The following is a 14,667-nucleotide window of genomic DNA, read 5'->3' as shown; positions in this document are numbered from 1 at the left end:
AAAAGATTGCGCTGTGTAAAACCTTGAATTCGCGAAGGAGAGCTAGGATAAACAATAGAATTAAACTGGTAATCCTGAAAAGCGCTCAATTAGTGCCCAGCGAGATTGCGCTGCCTATGAAACAAAAGAGAAAAACTAGTTCAGAAACCATACAGAAAACATTGAGCCTCGTATGTTTTTCACTAGTTGGCCAGTGCTCTCGAGGAGGGCTAAACACCGGAAAAGGCATAACATATGCATGCCTTTCACTAATGAAATCAAGCGAATTTTAAAAGGCAAGCCCACAAACCAACGAAAGTTATGGGCGTGACATGGGCGTGGTTAAAAGCCCACAGAGAGACTACACAGGGACTGAGCGCTTGCACGCTCAACCCTAAAAGTGGAATCAAGACTCAGTACAGAGGCTGTTTTTTTGTTCAAAGAAGAGAAGGGAGTGTGTTGAGCATGTGCCCTTCACTTGGTCACTGTCACTTTCACAAGAGTGACCTGTTTGTCTCCAAAAGGTGCCTAAGCAACCATTTACTTTGGTGCAGGAAACAACTGTAGTTTCATGTTCTGGGGACTATCCAAACTTAGGAGGAGGAAGTTGGGATCACTCAGATTGGGGGAAACATTCCTCCTAGTTCTAGGCTTCTCAGCAGAGGTCAGTCCAAGGAGCGTTTCTGCACTGAGTCAGTAATTCAATACAGAGGGAGGAAACCTATGCCTGTCTTCTCTTCCATCTTCAAGACCATGAACATGTACAGATTCCAAGTCTCATTTTCCCCTTTTACAGATCTCCTTGAAGAAGGACCAAGCGGAGAAAGTGTCCTCAGGGCCATGCAGCCCTGTCCCTCAGTTCTCAAAGGATCACTATTCTCAGTCAACTTGATAGACGAGTCATGTGCCTATTATGTGGAGCTGATCAAGAGAAGGCCAGGCCCGTAGATGTCTCCCTCTCCTTCCCTCACCTCCATTTTCCCCCATTCTTAGAGTTGTTCATCAGGTATCTGACTGACTTAGGAGCACCTGGAATTAACATTCTCCTTCAGCCCAAAACAGATACGCCTGGTCCACCCCGGGGAAAGCCCATATAATAGTTATTTCTTGCTTGTCTGGCCATCAGACATCTGAAACATACTGTGGGGCGGAACGGAGAAGGACCATTGTCAGTTCTCCTCTGCCAATCAATCCAAGTAAAAACCGGATTCCCTGGTCTAATAACCTGAAGGGACAAGATCTAGGAGGACCTGGCTACCGCTTTCTGGAAATATAGGGCTTCAATCTTCCCATTTCCTAGGCTCAGACAAACCCTGAAAAACCTGTTTGGTCACTGCTTCCAACTGGGGTGGTTGTTTGCAAGATGGGATACGGACTCCCTGCAAAGGAGAACCTCAGTAGCCCAGCCACTCTAACTGCGGCCTTCCTGACCCCAGAACTAACTTCAAAACAAAGGAGGATTTTTGAGACCCTACACAAAACAGGTGTAAGTGCAGTAACTCTGAGATTAGTGATCTTACATGGGGGAGTTTAGCCATTTCCAATAGGGATGGTAAGATTCTAGAGTAGGGAAAAAAGACAGATGGAAATGGTCCACGGCCTGTAAGATGTTGATGCTCCCAATTAAATCCTTCACAATTGTGTTGTCACAAAAAAATTGGCAATAAGGATCTTACCTGCTTCACTCTCCCAGTTATTGAAGGTTACTGGATCTCCTCTCAGTGGATGCTACTGGATTTTCACCGGGTGTTGATGTTTTCACCATACCACTGTGACTCACATGGGTTGCCAGTGGATCTATGATGGTGGCAGCAAGCAAAGGGGTTTCGATCCAATTGTATTTGCGATGTGTGCCCAAAGTTTCAGCCTCATTCCTTCACTATCTTTCCTTCCACTTCCTGGCAAACCTCAACTGAAATGGCTGTAGTGGAGGGGGTGCTTTCTCATTTATATCTCGACCATAGAGGAAGAAGGCACAGAAAATGTTATTTCTTTATGGAAAAGGACATTTTATTGCACAGCCTAGGTCCAGAGGGGTTGCACATTTATGGCCAAATGGAAAAAAAAGGCTAGAGCTGAGAAGGATACTGACGTTTTTAAACATGCCTTGGAGGACGTAGACAATTATCATCAAGTGGCCGTATGTGTAGCTGTTGATAGATAGAGTTTTTTCAACAGAAAGTGGGCAATTCTGAGACAGTGGCAGATTACGTATCAGTTCTTAAGAAGTTGGTGGTTTCATGTAAACTTGTCCCTGTAAATGATGAGATAATTCGAGACCAGGTCAAAATGCGCACTAATGATGTTAATGAACAGGAAAGGTTATGGGTAAGTAAAGCCTCCTCACTCAAAGATACAGTAGCCATTATGAGGAAGGCTGAATTATCCAAGAGATGGGTTAAAGCAGCAGTGAATAATTCTTCTTTTGGCAAGAACTCTTCAACCATTTGTAAAGTTTCAGGAAGCTCCTATAGAGCTGGAAATAACTGGAAACTGACCTTTAAAGATAATTGTTGTGATTAAACAAAGTCAGAATGGGAAATTAGGAAGTGACAAACACCCTAAATGATATAGGTGTGGTTGCAAGAAACCCTTGGCAAGAGACAAAAACTGCCCTGCAATTAAGTTGAAATGCTCTTATTGAGTAGTGATAGGACACTTTGCCAAAATATGTAGGAAAAAATGAAAACCAAACTGTGAAGCATTTAACTGAAAACCTGACTCACAGCATTTTGATGATGAGGACTCAATAGGGGCTAAAGGTGTTCTGAGCAAGTACTGCCCCATACTAAATTTATATCAGCAGTCTAAAACAAACCTGCATGTTTGATGAGAACTGGTGGGATTGAAATACTAATATTAGCAGGTTCAGAGTCACCTTATTTTATTGTAGACAAGCTGTGTGGGATTAAATGTTTACAGGTTTTTTGTTGAATAACTTGATTCCACCAAATATTCATCCTATAGAATTTACGGGTGAGAAGATTCCCATGATAGGGTAAAGACCCTTAAGTTTTGAGTTTAAGCACATAACTGGTGGTCAGTTGTATGTGGCGGAAAAGGGAACCTCTCTCCTGGGTTGGATTGACCAAAGAGACTTAGGTATTATTCTGGATCCAAACAGTAAGGAACAAGTGTTGCTAGAAGAAACAAAACCATAAATAGATGAGAAGATGTGGTGTCTTTCCAAATATTTTCTCAAGTGCACCTGAAAATATAAGTGGATTTTTATACAAAATCATACCTGAAGGGGATTCCAAACCTGTTTGCCACAAAGTGAGGATTATACCATTAAGTGTTAGGGAAGAAGTAGTTAAAGAGTTGAAAAAACTGGAGCATGATGGAATCATAGAGTCTGTTAAGTGTACAGAATGGTTGTGTCTCTTGTTGCAAGGAAGGCAAAAGGGAAAATTATGTTGTGCATTGATGTAAGGGATATTCATGAGAACTTTACAGTGGATGAATTTCCACTTCCAAAAATTAATGAAATGCTGACAAAAGCAAAAGGGCATTAAATTGTTTTGACAATCGATCTGACTTTTGCATACCACCAGATATCACTTCATCCCTTTGTAGCAGGAATCTTACAGCCTTTATCATCCTTTTTGGATGTCATAGATTTATGAGCATGCTGTGTGGCTTAGCCTCACTCGCTGCCCTCTTCCATAGACTGATGCATATTGTATTCAAAGATCTTAAGGGGGTAACTCATTTCCAAGGTGATATATTAGTAATAGGGAGAGATAAACAAGGATATGATCGTAGGTTGGGAACAGTTTTGAAGATATTGGCAAACAAGGGGTTGACTGCTGAATTTATGAAATATAAGTCAGCAGTGAAATCTGTAGCGTATATGTAACATGAATTTAGTAAAGCTGGGATTTCTCCAAAGAAGGAGATTATTGACCCCACCACTGATGCTCCTGCACCCACTTAAAAAGACGAGGATCTGTCGGAGGTTTACTCCAAGTTTTTGAAGAATTTTACAGAGAATATTTATAAGTTAAGAGGGCTGTGTAGCGATTTTAGTTATAGCTCCATGTACGTTTTTGTCTGGTCCACTACTCCTTTAGTTTGACCATTTGTTCGTAGCGAGTCTTGGGTAGGATGTGTTTGCAGACCCTCCTCCTGGGCTGATGCTGCTTTGGTATCTAATTCTAAGGTAAGGAATCTGCGGCGAGTTGTCTTGACAAGTTACTTACCTTTGGTAACGCCTTATCTGGTAGCACATAGACTAGCCACAGATTCCTTACTGACCCACTCATCCTCCCCGCTCTGCTGTTTTCTCTTACTTCATCTTCGCTTTCTTGGCATTCTTTTGCCATGCTTTTCAATGGGTTGTTGTAAATTCATATTTACATCTACATTTCTTATCATACACTGCTCCATTGCCAGTTTCTAGACAGACTCTGCATTGTGCAGATTCTAATCAGAAGAAATAGACATCAGCGTGTCTGGGGAAGGGACTATATGGACTCTGACGGTGTCCTACCTGGAGGATACAGAATCACACAACACCCCCTACCGACGGGCAGAGGTACTGTTGAAAGGTTTTTCTGGATCCAGTCTGGAGCCTGGGAAGAATTCTAAGGTGAGGAATCTGCAGCTAGTTGTCTCTATCAGATGCAATAAAATAAGGTCTTGGAATCAAGGCGGAAGTAATTGTACTGACGCTATCAACCTTAATATCTGGTTATGGGAGGAGGAAGACAGGGATGGTTCTGTTCCTGTTGTAGGTAATGGTGAGGCTAAAGGTAATGGTGATGATGTACCTAGTTACAGTATGGGAAATATAGCCAATAAAAATTAATAAAGAATGGTCTCAAGAAGGGTTCCTGAGGGGAGAATCTATGAGTGGAACCTCAAATGTGTTTCCTAAATCAACCACCACCCATTTCGAAGAGTTACTGCTCTTCCTATGAATCTCAAGAACTGCATTGAGGGAGTGAAGGTGGTACATTCAATTGTACACAATCGATTGCATTCCAATGTAATATGTAGTGCAGCTATAATGTACAGTTACAAGGCCTCTTCCTTGCTTTCAGAGAGGGTGTGGGGGTCCGACTTTTTACCTCTCCCAGGAATGACACTGAGCTAGAACCTGCCATTCAGACTGAGGGGCTACAAGAGTGTCTCACAGCTACACATTTGGGTTGCCCCACCATTGTACACACTGACTGAGCTGTAGGTACAGTCCAGCAACTGCTGAAAGTATGCCCCATATTCAGCGCTTGCCATCCTCCTCAAGCACCCACGTCCACACCTCAAACCCTTCCACAGCCTTTCAACCAAGGTGGCGATACCAGAGTAGTCAGGAGAGCCTTCCAGGACCCAAAACTTGAAGCTGCAATTGCTAGGTGGCCTGAGAACCCCGATAATCCTGAGAATGAAACCATAAAGGGTCAAACTGAGCTGGCTCTTGTAAACAAGCAGAAACCAACTGGGTTGATGGAGAAGTGGCTCTTAAGGACAGACTCCCACCTGAAAGCTATTTATGAGCTTTTGTGATTATCTACCGTAAGCGGTTTCAGCAAGATGGACGAATGCTAGCCTATCTACAAAGCAGAAACTTCATAGCATAACACAGGGCCAATCTGCTTTATAAGAACGAACCCTCAAATTTATTATTTAATGTTTCCTATTATATGGTCTTGAAGATAAATTCTTTTTTCCAAGTATTGCCTCAAATTGGACTCTGCTCCTTCTTATAAAAGTGATAATAACCCTCCCAATAACATCAATAAGATGGTCAAAAATGCACAATTTAAACTTAAAACTACCATAAGGATTAAAACTCTACATCCCCAGCGTTGGCCCCCTAGCATTCTATCCTATAATCCTTAGCCCTTTCTAGACCAGACCTTGGTAATTTCTTGTTTTTGGTAATATCTAAAAATCGGCTTGCTTATTTGAAAGCTGTGAAACAACTCTACTGGTCTGTAGAAGCAAATGTTTCTAACATATCTCTCCTATTTTCATCTCACTCAATAGGCTCCCTTTGGAAGCGAGGTGTTCAGAACAGCTTGCTTTGGGCACAAAATGCTACACTTTAAATGTCTTGACTACTTAGCAGAGAAGCTGAAAATCTCAGTGGGTACCCGATGCCTTCGCAGCACAGACGCTCTGAAATAAAAAAAACTGTTGTGCATCATGCTTCATTGCTTTCAGGGTGTGCACTAAAAATTGGAAATCTATTCTATTTTCTATACACCAACCCCTCACCTGAAATCGTCAAGAGATAATTAAAAAACCTCCTATACCGATGGCATTGCCAGTCATCTTTTCCTTTAATGTTCCATCACCATCCTCGTGACATCACTTGCTCAAACCTGGCACCCATGTCTCTCGTTTGATCACCTTATAGTATCTCCTTCTCTCCCTTCACCCTCTGGTAAGTTTGCAATAGTGCATTTCAACCCATCATGAGAAATTCTGCGCACGTCCAATTAGCATTCGAAAAATCTGCTTTTCCCCCACTCCATCTCCCCAAAATCTCTGTACCTTCAGCAGTGCTGTTTGCAGAGGGAATACCAAGTTACTGGTCAGGAAACCAGGAGTTGAACTCTGCAGTTCACCCTAGCCAGCCACCCCGTAGAGCTCTGTGGACAGTTACCCTGAGATGGCAACTGGGTAGCCTCTGGGGAAGAGACCACCAGGTAAAAAAGGGATCTTTATAAGAGTAAAATAAAGAAATTCGAGGATGTGAGTCAGCGATCTACAATGTACATAGCTCTGGACCTTTAATCAATGCCACAGGAGTTTGAGGGGGGTTAAAATGCATGCAACATCAGAAAATCACCTGTTGTGCAGACAGTCCATTCCAACATGAAGAAAAGGTGGTGGAAGGCTCTGACACAGCTTGTAAACAAGGCCTTCTTTAAATGTACATTTAGTTGCAATTGTTTAACCAAACAATATCCCTTTCTGAATAATAAACATATTCCTTAACGGAAGAGCAAAGGTTCTCTAGTCCCACCTAGAACAAAATTCCACAAAACAGCGAACGAGAAATCCTACACTGCTATAGAACATGCCCCACAACCAAGAAAAGGAAGGCACCATGCCTGTGCAAATTACTTACTAAGGCAGCTGTGGCCATAATGCACCATAAGATCCGCCCCGAGGGCCCGAGCTGTGAAGTCATCCACGCAGCAAGCCCCATAGGTCACATCCCCCATCACCACTGCCTCAGCCTCAGTGAACCTGGAAAGAAAGAGGAGGAAAGTGAGGGCTTTAGTAAAAAAAAAAAAATTGGAAATCACTGATGCTACATTTGAAACCACATCATAGTTCAATTGTTTTCTACATTAACTTATACACTAAAAATGTACCTATGTTGCTGGCCCATAAAGTCTTAATTACAATTAGTGATGTCGCCTCTATAGTCCCTATATAGGCCACGCACATATATCTGCTACAAGTAATAATTTCAAGCCCCAATCTCGTGCCCTGTCAAAGTACATTTCACTGCAATTCTCGGGCAGGAGATCCATATAGAGACTACATCCTGCCACGAGAAGGAAGGTTGGACAGCAGGTCCTTTTTAGTTCGGCAGATGGGGCTGGTCTGATAAATGAGTCCACTGGAGAGGCTACAGCAGACAGTAAGAAGGGCTGCTAAATCCTAATCTCATTTTCAGAAGAAACAAAAGCAACATTACTTTCAAAGCTGTCTGAGGAAGAATTCTGGAGGTGGAGCCACAAGAACATTAAAAAAAAAAATCTCAGTGGAAGACCGTCTTTAGAAATGGAGCAACAGGAGTACCATGACAACAGATGCATGAGGCACAGGGCCTGGACCGATAGGGCCAGGAAAGGCCATAGGAAGTTGGTAATGGGAACTACAAAAACAGAACTCAACATATCGAAAGCATTCAAGGCCAGAAGCAGTAGAAACTAAACTTGGCATAGTCAAGAATACCATGCCAGCAGCAATGCAGACTGGACCATAAGCACCAAGAGAATTGGACCAAGATCTATGCAAACCAAAATCCACCCAGTCAGACTGGGCCAGGAAGATTGAGTCAAAAGCAGAGCAAACTAGACTTGACATAGTCAAGAAGATCAGACTTGGAGCAGGGCAAACTGGACCCACCATAGTTAAGAAGATCAGACTGCCAGTAGTGTGCTCCGACTTGGCCTAGTCAAGAGGATTGGACTGGGAGCAGAGCAAACTGGACTCAATGTAGTCAAGAAGATCAGACTTGGAGAACAGCTAACTGGACTCTGCAATGTCAAGAGGATCGATCAAGACTCAGCAATGCCTTGAGCGTTTTCCACACCATTGTTGTTGCCCTCTTCACTAATTTGGCTAATTAAGAGGTTTCTCAAACCAGTGGGTGAGGGGCACTCATTTCTGCTAATTTCTTTGTTTCAATTAGATGCTTTGTCAAAAATGTCTTGGCCAACACACGTTTCAAAAGTTAATCACTTCTGCAGTGCAATTACATTTTCATTCATCTTGCACTGTTTTGGTTATCATTATTCTCTCATGATGTCATCAAATTGAATTTTGCTTAGTGTTCCCTCTTGTTTCTAGCAATTCCACTCTGCCTGTCCTAACAAGGAATGACAAAAAATACAATGGGCAAGTATTTTTTTTTTTTTTACAAAACTTGTAAATAAAACAAAGACATTTTTGCCCATGTTTGAGAAACTGTTTATTAGCTTATATCAGTTGGGGCAGACTGGTATATATATATTTGAGGGAGCATTGTGCCATTCTATAAAAGGCAATTGCCCAGCTTGGTTGGTGGATAAATAAGACTCAGAACTTATTGTCCATTCTGATGTTTCGGATGTGGGAAAAGCCCAGGAAGCATTCTTCAAGCGTTGATAAGTTGGTTCTGCATAGCGCTTCAGAGAGATGATCCATGACCTTTCAGAAACATACTGCATTGGGAGACTTACAGACCATGTGGAAAACCTCCGCTTCCCTGCATGAGCACCTGGGAACCTTCTATATTCAACTGGTATATCATGTTAATCCTTTCCTTTTGAGAGTCAGATAAGTTCTGTTAAGATAAAAATCCTTGAGTGTGGTGTCCGGCTCCTTGTTTCCGGTCCATCGAATGTTGATCTGTGACCTTAAAGCCAGAAATCGACCCCCCCACTTTGTGCCCGATGCACGTTAAAGTGAGCAGTCTTATGAGAGATGCATTTATCGGTTTACGCTGTGTGGGAGTCAATGCACTTGACAACACAGCTTAGTAATGAAAGTACATTACTGTGTTCATGAGCATCAGTGTGGGTGGCGGGTTTAAGTGGAGCTCCTGAACAGAACAATGCGATTAAACTTTTAAGTACATCTTAAAATAATTAACAATCTATTACAAATAACACAGAGCGTTAAGCAAAAGTAATACGCTTATCTTTCAATGTATATCATGAGAGCTATAGATAAAAGTTGTGCATGCATTAGGTTGCTTTGAACAGAAGTGGTCCAACACCATTCTGCCTCACTGCTATAATTAGGAGTAAGCACATGAAGAGATCCTGCAAGGGTGGGAGGAGCAGGATATGCATTTATCTCGGTGATTTTCTATATTGCGAACATGGTACAAGGGCATCAGAGTGCTTTACAAAACCATTCTGATCATCCATTTGCAATAAAAAAATAAAGAGATAAAAATCAAACAAGATAATTCCCAAATGGATCGAACATCATAGACTTAGCCATTGTGTCTTTCAAAAAGAAGGAAGGATCTAGAGTTCTGGAGGGTTGGAGGAAGGGAGTTGCAGATTCATGCGCTGTCAGAGAACGAAAGGTTCATGCAGTGTTCTTGTTTGACAGGTGGAAGGCTCTGGGAGGAAGGATTCTACATTTCTCAAACCCCGTTGTGTGCATGAGATTTTCAATTTTCCGTTTCAGCAAGTGGGCCAAGTTAGGCCTTTGTGTGTGATGCAGACAGTTTTAAATTGAACTCTAACCTCAACTGGAAGCCATTGGAGGGTTAGCAGGAGTGTGTGGAGGTTTTATGGCAAGACAGGAGGCTAACATTTATTCACCACTCTTGGCAACACTGATAAAGAACAATGAAATGTAGAATCCTGCATTAACACATAAAAGAAGTAGAACACCACAGTCCCATACAAGCCCTCTGTCCTCCAGCATCCTCCGGTTCTATTGGCTGCTCTGTAGAAGATAAATTGAACTACATTTGCTCTGCTTATATTTTAGAATCGTAGAATTTTAGATTTTAAAAAGCGAGTGATTATATTAGTTTCCCAATTTGTGGAACTTAGGTTAGGTAAACAGGTTTATGTATCCTGCTGGGACTGGAATACTGTTTGAGATTATACAGTATTTAAATAAAAGGATTAAGAACAGATTTTTTGGCAATAGGCGAATAAGCAGCTGTTTTTATTTTCTAAATAGGGTCAAATTAACTTCTTCTTATTTGACTTTAATCATGTGACCACTGCTCGCATGTGGTTCTGAGGGCATTCTTGAACAGACAGAACACAAGTTGCAATTTGAAGGCGAGAACTCCATCTTGGTTGCTGGCATTGCATTAGCAAGTAAAGCTCAGAGACACCTTTGTTTTGACAATTGGAGGGGCACAGCTGTTCACGTACTGTAATTCCTGCCAGTTGACAGTTTTCTCAATTATATAGTGCGCATCAAAAGGAAATAGTGGTATTTTGAAATTAAGATAAAGATACGGAATGGTTACAGTAAATATGGATTTTGTTCTTTGAGGGAAGTGGAAAAGAAATTTGAAATTTAAAGCTGAAAGTTATTTTTGATTTTGGTGTGTGTGTCAATATTGCTGTCATTTTAATCCTTTTGGTTCACCAGGGAATTATATAATATTTGCAAAATGTGTGAAAGTGACATGTAATATCATATAGCGTGATATTCAAAAAGAAATAATTTAAAGGCTTATCACTGAGAAAATATGTTATTCTGTGCATAATGCAGTAAAGAGCATTTTGGAAAACAAAAGGAGATCGGTGAAGGTGATGAGGTATTTTGGTACCTGTCAGAGGATGATGATAGGTTTTATAAGGATCCCGGAATGAAGTGTTCTATAAAAAAAGAATACTTGAATATTCCTGAAGTTTCAGGGTTCAATCAATATGGAGTCCTTGGTGGCTCACAGAGAACAGGTGTCCAGTGCAATACACAAAGAGGGCAGGATATTCCTGTGTGGGTGGGGAATATCAACAGCCATTATTGCAGGGTGATTTGAATATGGATGCTAATGAGGATAAATGTGTTGGATTTGAATTCAAAGGATTATTCCAGTAACACATTTGGAGGGAGTGATGTTCAGAAACCACATGCACCTATAGAGAACAAAGATCCTGTGTCAGAACCTGTTTGATCTAAGAGATATAATGTATACCAGTAGCTAATAAGGATGGCCACTGGACCACATATCTGAAAATGTATATACATGTTCCTAATTTTAAAGACCCATGGAAAAGAACGAGGGGAGTGTAAATGAAGGTGAAGTGTTCGCATCTACTCACATGAAAGAAAATCTAGGACACCTAATTAGCACCTAGAGTTGATTATATATTTACTTAAACTTGTTAGGGACCCGATGAAAGGTTTGAAATGTGCCCTCAAGGAATGTGAGCATAAACATTTGGATACTTTGGGTCAACTCACCCATAGTTTTAATTTGGTCGAGGAGGCATACATCAAGGACGAGAAAGTGGATTTGATATTACTAAGAAAGGGGCAACATCTTTCTGGAGTAGTGTGAGTGCAAGCCTGATTACTGACAGGCGAAAGACAATATTACTATGGATTAGCCCAAAGTTAGGTGATCTGGACAGGAAAGAATCTAGCTAAGAGGTGAAAGGACTCTTGTTTTACAAAGGAATGGTGAAGTCCCTAAGAAAATACGTGGCAACTTTTATCACTTTAGACAAAGAACTGACATCTATGAGAAAGGTGTTTGGCAGAAATAAGGACAGGGCAATCTTTCGGCTGAGGGCCCTAGGCCCTCCTCCCACCCCAGCCAACCACGCACGAAATCTCGGCTTCATCCTCGACTCCGCCCTCACCATGTCCAAACAGGTCAACGCAGTATCTTCAAGTGGATTCCAACAGGAACCAGAAAGACGGTAACCCAAGCCCTCGTCAGTAGCAGACTCGACTACGGCAACGCACTCTACACAGGCATCCCAACAAAAGACATCAAACGACTCCAACGCATCCAAAACGCATCCGCCCGCCTGATCCTCGACATACCCCGCCGATGTCACATCTCCCCTCACCTGAGGGACCTCCACTGGCTCCCCGTGGACAAGAGGATCACCTTTAAACTCCTCACCCACGCACACAAGGCTCTACACGATACCGGACCCACCTACCTGAACACCAGACTCAACTTCTACGTTCCCTCACGTCAACTACGCTCTGCCAACCTTGCCCTCGCCATCGTCCCCCGAATCCAGCGCAAGACCTCTGGCGGCAGATCCTTCTCCTACCTCGCCGCCAAGACCTGGAACGTACTCCCTACCTCACTACGCCAGACCCAGGACCTCTCCACCTTCAGGAGACTCCTCAAGACATGGCTCTTCGAACGATAGCAGCACCACCCCCCTTACCCCTAGCGCCTCGAAACCCCAACGGGTACATAGCGCGCTTTATAAATTATTGATTGATTGATCTGGCGTCTGTTGCCCTACAGAGCCTGCAGCTTGTACGAAAAAAAATCCGGTTTGTCAAAGGTCCTTGCTATAGAGAAAAGTTGATTCTGTAGTAAGACGAAGTTGATTCTCTTGGAAGATGCAAGAGAGGAGTTGAAAAGGTGTTTGGAAAACTCAGAGGCATCAAATTGGTGTACGAATTTTTGAATAGTCCTAGATTTGTATTGCAAGTGGATGAAAACTATTTAGGATGTGTCATAATGTTACTAGATCAGGAGACAGGTGGGAAAGGGAAGATAGAAAAGAAGAACAAGCATACTTATTTCTTGAAAATGACAGCAGGGTACTTTGTAAATTTTAGGTTGAAAAGGCAAGTTCAAGGTTGGATGGTGTTACTGAAAATGTACAACATGACTCTGGCGACATGTAATCATATTAGGGGAAGCAGGTTTTGAAAACTATCAGAGATTGCAAAAGATGTGGAAGATCTGTCTGCAACACAAGATAAGCTTGAGGTTGTAGTACTTGAATGAAAGGGGAATGGAGTGGCGGACTAGAATTCATGTCATCTGACAAACTTGAGGGATTGGGGGTTAAAAAGGGAGATATTTCGGAAAATTCAGATGATTTGGGGTCCATTGAAGGTGGATTTATTTGAGTCCCAGGAACCCGCAAGAGATACACAGGTGCCTGGAATGTATGGGTATGTTGGTGCTTCACAAAAGACATAAATCCCTTGAAAAAAAGAAAAGATAATGGTTGAAAATGTTATTGCTGAGTTGAGTTACAGGTTTGAGTTATAGGACAGTAAACTGCTGTAGGTCACCCATTCTCTGTTGGACTGTGTTTCAGTAGGTAGCAGTCCCTTGATCTGCTGGTGACGAAAGGAATTTGTCTAAGGAGGCTGCTTGGGTCTAGATATGAACGTTTATGGAAAGTTAGCTTAGTCTTTTAGTTATTTGGAGGTTGTCCTGAGAATAGATTCATAGCTCTCAGAGAGTTAACATGGAAGCTGACTACCTTACTTTGTATGATCCCACTAGGAAGATAGAGTTGAGCATTAGATTTTTCTAACCCAATTGTGTTTTTCCACATTTGCAAAAAGTCAAAGGCTCTATCGGGATCAGCTTTTACCTAAAATTTGACGATCATCAGGAATTGTGTGTAGTGTGATGTATTAAAGAATATGAGATCATGGTTCTGAAGAACGGAGGAGCAGGAGTAGATTAATTGTAACCTCAAGTGTGAAGCTGTTTAGTATTGTTTCTTAGGCAACTACTGCAAGATGGATTAAGGCTGTAATGAGAGAGGCGGGTGTGAGTTTGGCTGTGTTTAACGCACGTTCTGTGACAAGTGCTAAGGCTATTAAGGCTTATTGTGCAGAACTCAGAGAGGGATAAATTATTTTGACATCTGACTGGTCAAATGCCGGGGTTTTAGGAAAGTTTTATTTTAAGCCTTTGGAGCATATATCAGGCTTCTGCTGATTTTCAAACCAGAGTGAGAAGAAAAACACAATTTCATTAAAATACATGGCACTAGCATTATACCTCCCACCTTCCCTATTATGAGTTTGGGTAGGATTATTTTTGTTTATTTATGCATAAATCTATGTATCGTAAAACATCATTTGTTGAGAGAGCGTGACTAAGCAGGAATTGTCAATAGATTTCAAGCACTGTACACATTTCTAGGAAAAATGTGGATATTTTTTGACAAAATATATAGAACTCATGCATTAAATGTTTTTACGAAGAATCAATAAATAATTCTTCAGATTTCTCAGTTTGCCACAAGCAGGATGAAGGTTTAACATTTTTTTTTCTATTAGCAGCACCCCAAAAAGGAGGAAGATGGATTTTGTGTATTCATTCAAAGATCTCCATCTACATTCCATTGTTCTTTCAAGTGCTGCAGAGTGGTGAATAAAAAAGGTAACCTGTAATGCTGGGCTCTTTTTCTTTAATAACATCACGATTTTCTTTTCACTGTGACTTTGAGAATCGGCAGTTCTTCTGCATATAGAACTGCCATGGGAACAGCTAAATGTGCTTAAAGGCTGCTAGAGAGCAGCGAGTTT

At 41.7% G+C, this 14,667-nt stretch overlaps 1 protein-coding gene and 1 long non-coding RNA gene across 4 annotated transcripts in view; one reads left to right on the top strand and one right to left on the bottom strand.

Moving 5' to 3' along the window:
* The window catches only part of DPH1 (diphthamide biosynthesis 1), a 1,238,545-nt gene that overhangs the window by 628,948 nt on the left and 594,930 nt on the right, over positions 1-14,667 (bottom strand). For all 3 annotated transcript variants that reach the window (XM_069226145.1, XM_069226146.1, XM_069226147.1), the window contains one exon: positions 7,061-7,182. In XM_069226145.1, the coding sequence (XP_069082246.1) occupies positions 7,061-7,182 (122 nt within the window). The remainder of the gene's footprint in view (positions 1-7,060; positions 7,183-14,667) is intronic.
* The window catches only part of LOC138285776 (uncharacterized), an 86,619-nt gene that overhangs the window by 21,936 nt on the left and 50,016 nt on the right, over positions 1-14,667 (top strand). Inside the window, exon 2 of the long non-coding RNA XR_011201642.1 lies at positions 14,419-14,521. This is a non-coding gene — a long non-coding RNA (uncharacterized lncRNA). The remainder of the gene's footprint in view (positions 1-14,418; positions 14,522-14,667) is intronic.

Source organism: Pleurodeles waltl, chromosome 3_1, assembly GCF_031143425.1.
Source record: "Pleurodeles waltl isolate 20211129_DDA chromosome 3_1, aPleWal1.hap1.20221129, whole genome shotgun sequence".
NCBI classification, from domain to species: Eukaryota; Metazoa; Chordata; class Amphibia; order Caudata; family Salamandridae; genus Pleurodeles; species Pleurodeles waltl.
Note: the sequence above shows the minus strand (reverse complement) of the source record. Positions and strands in the feature narration are given on the sequence as shown.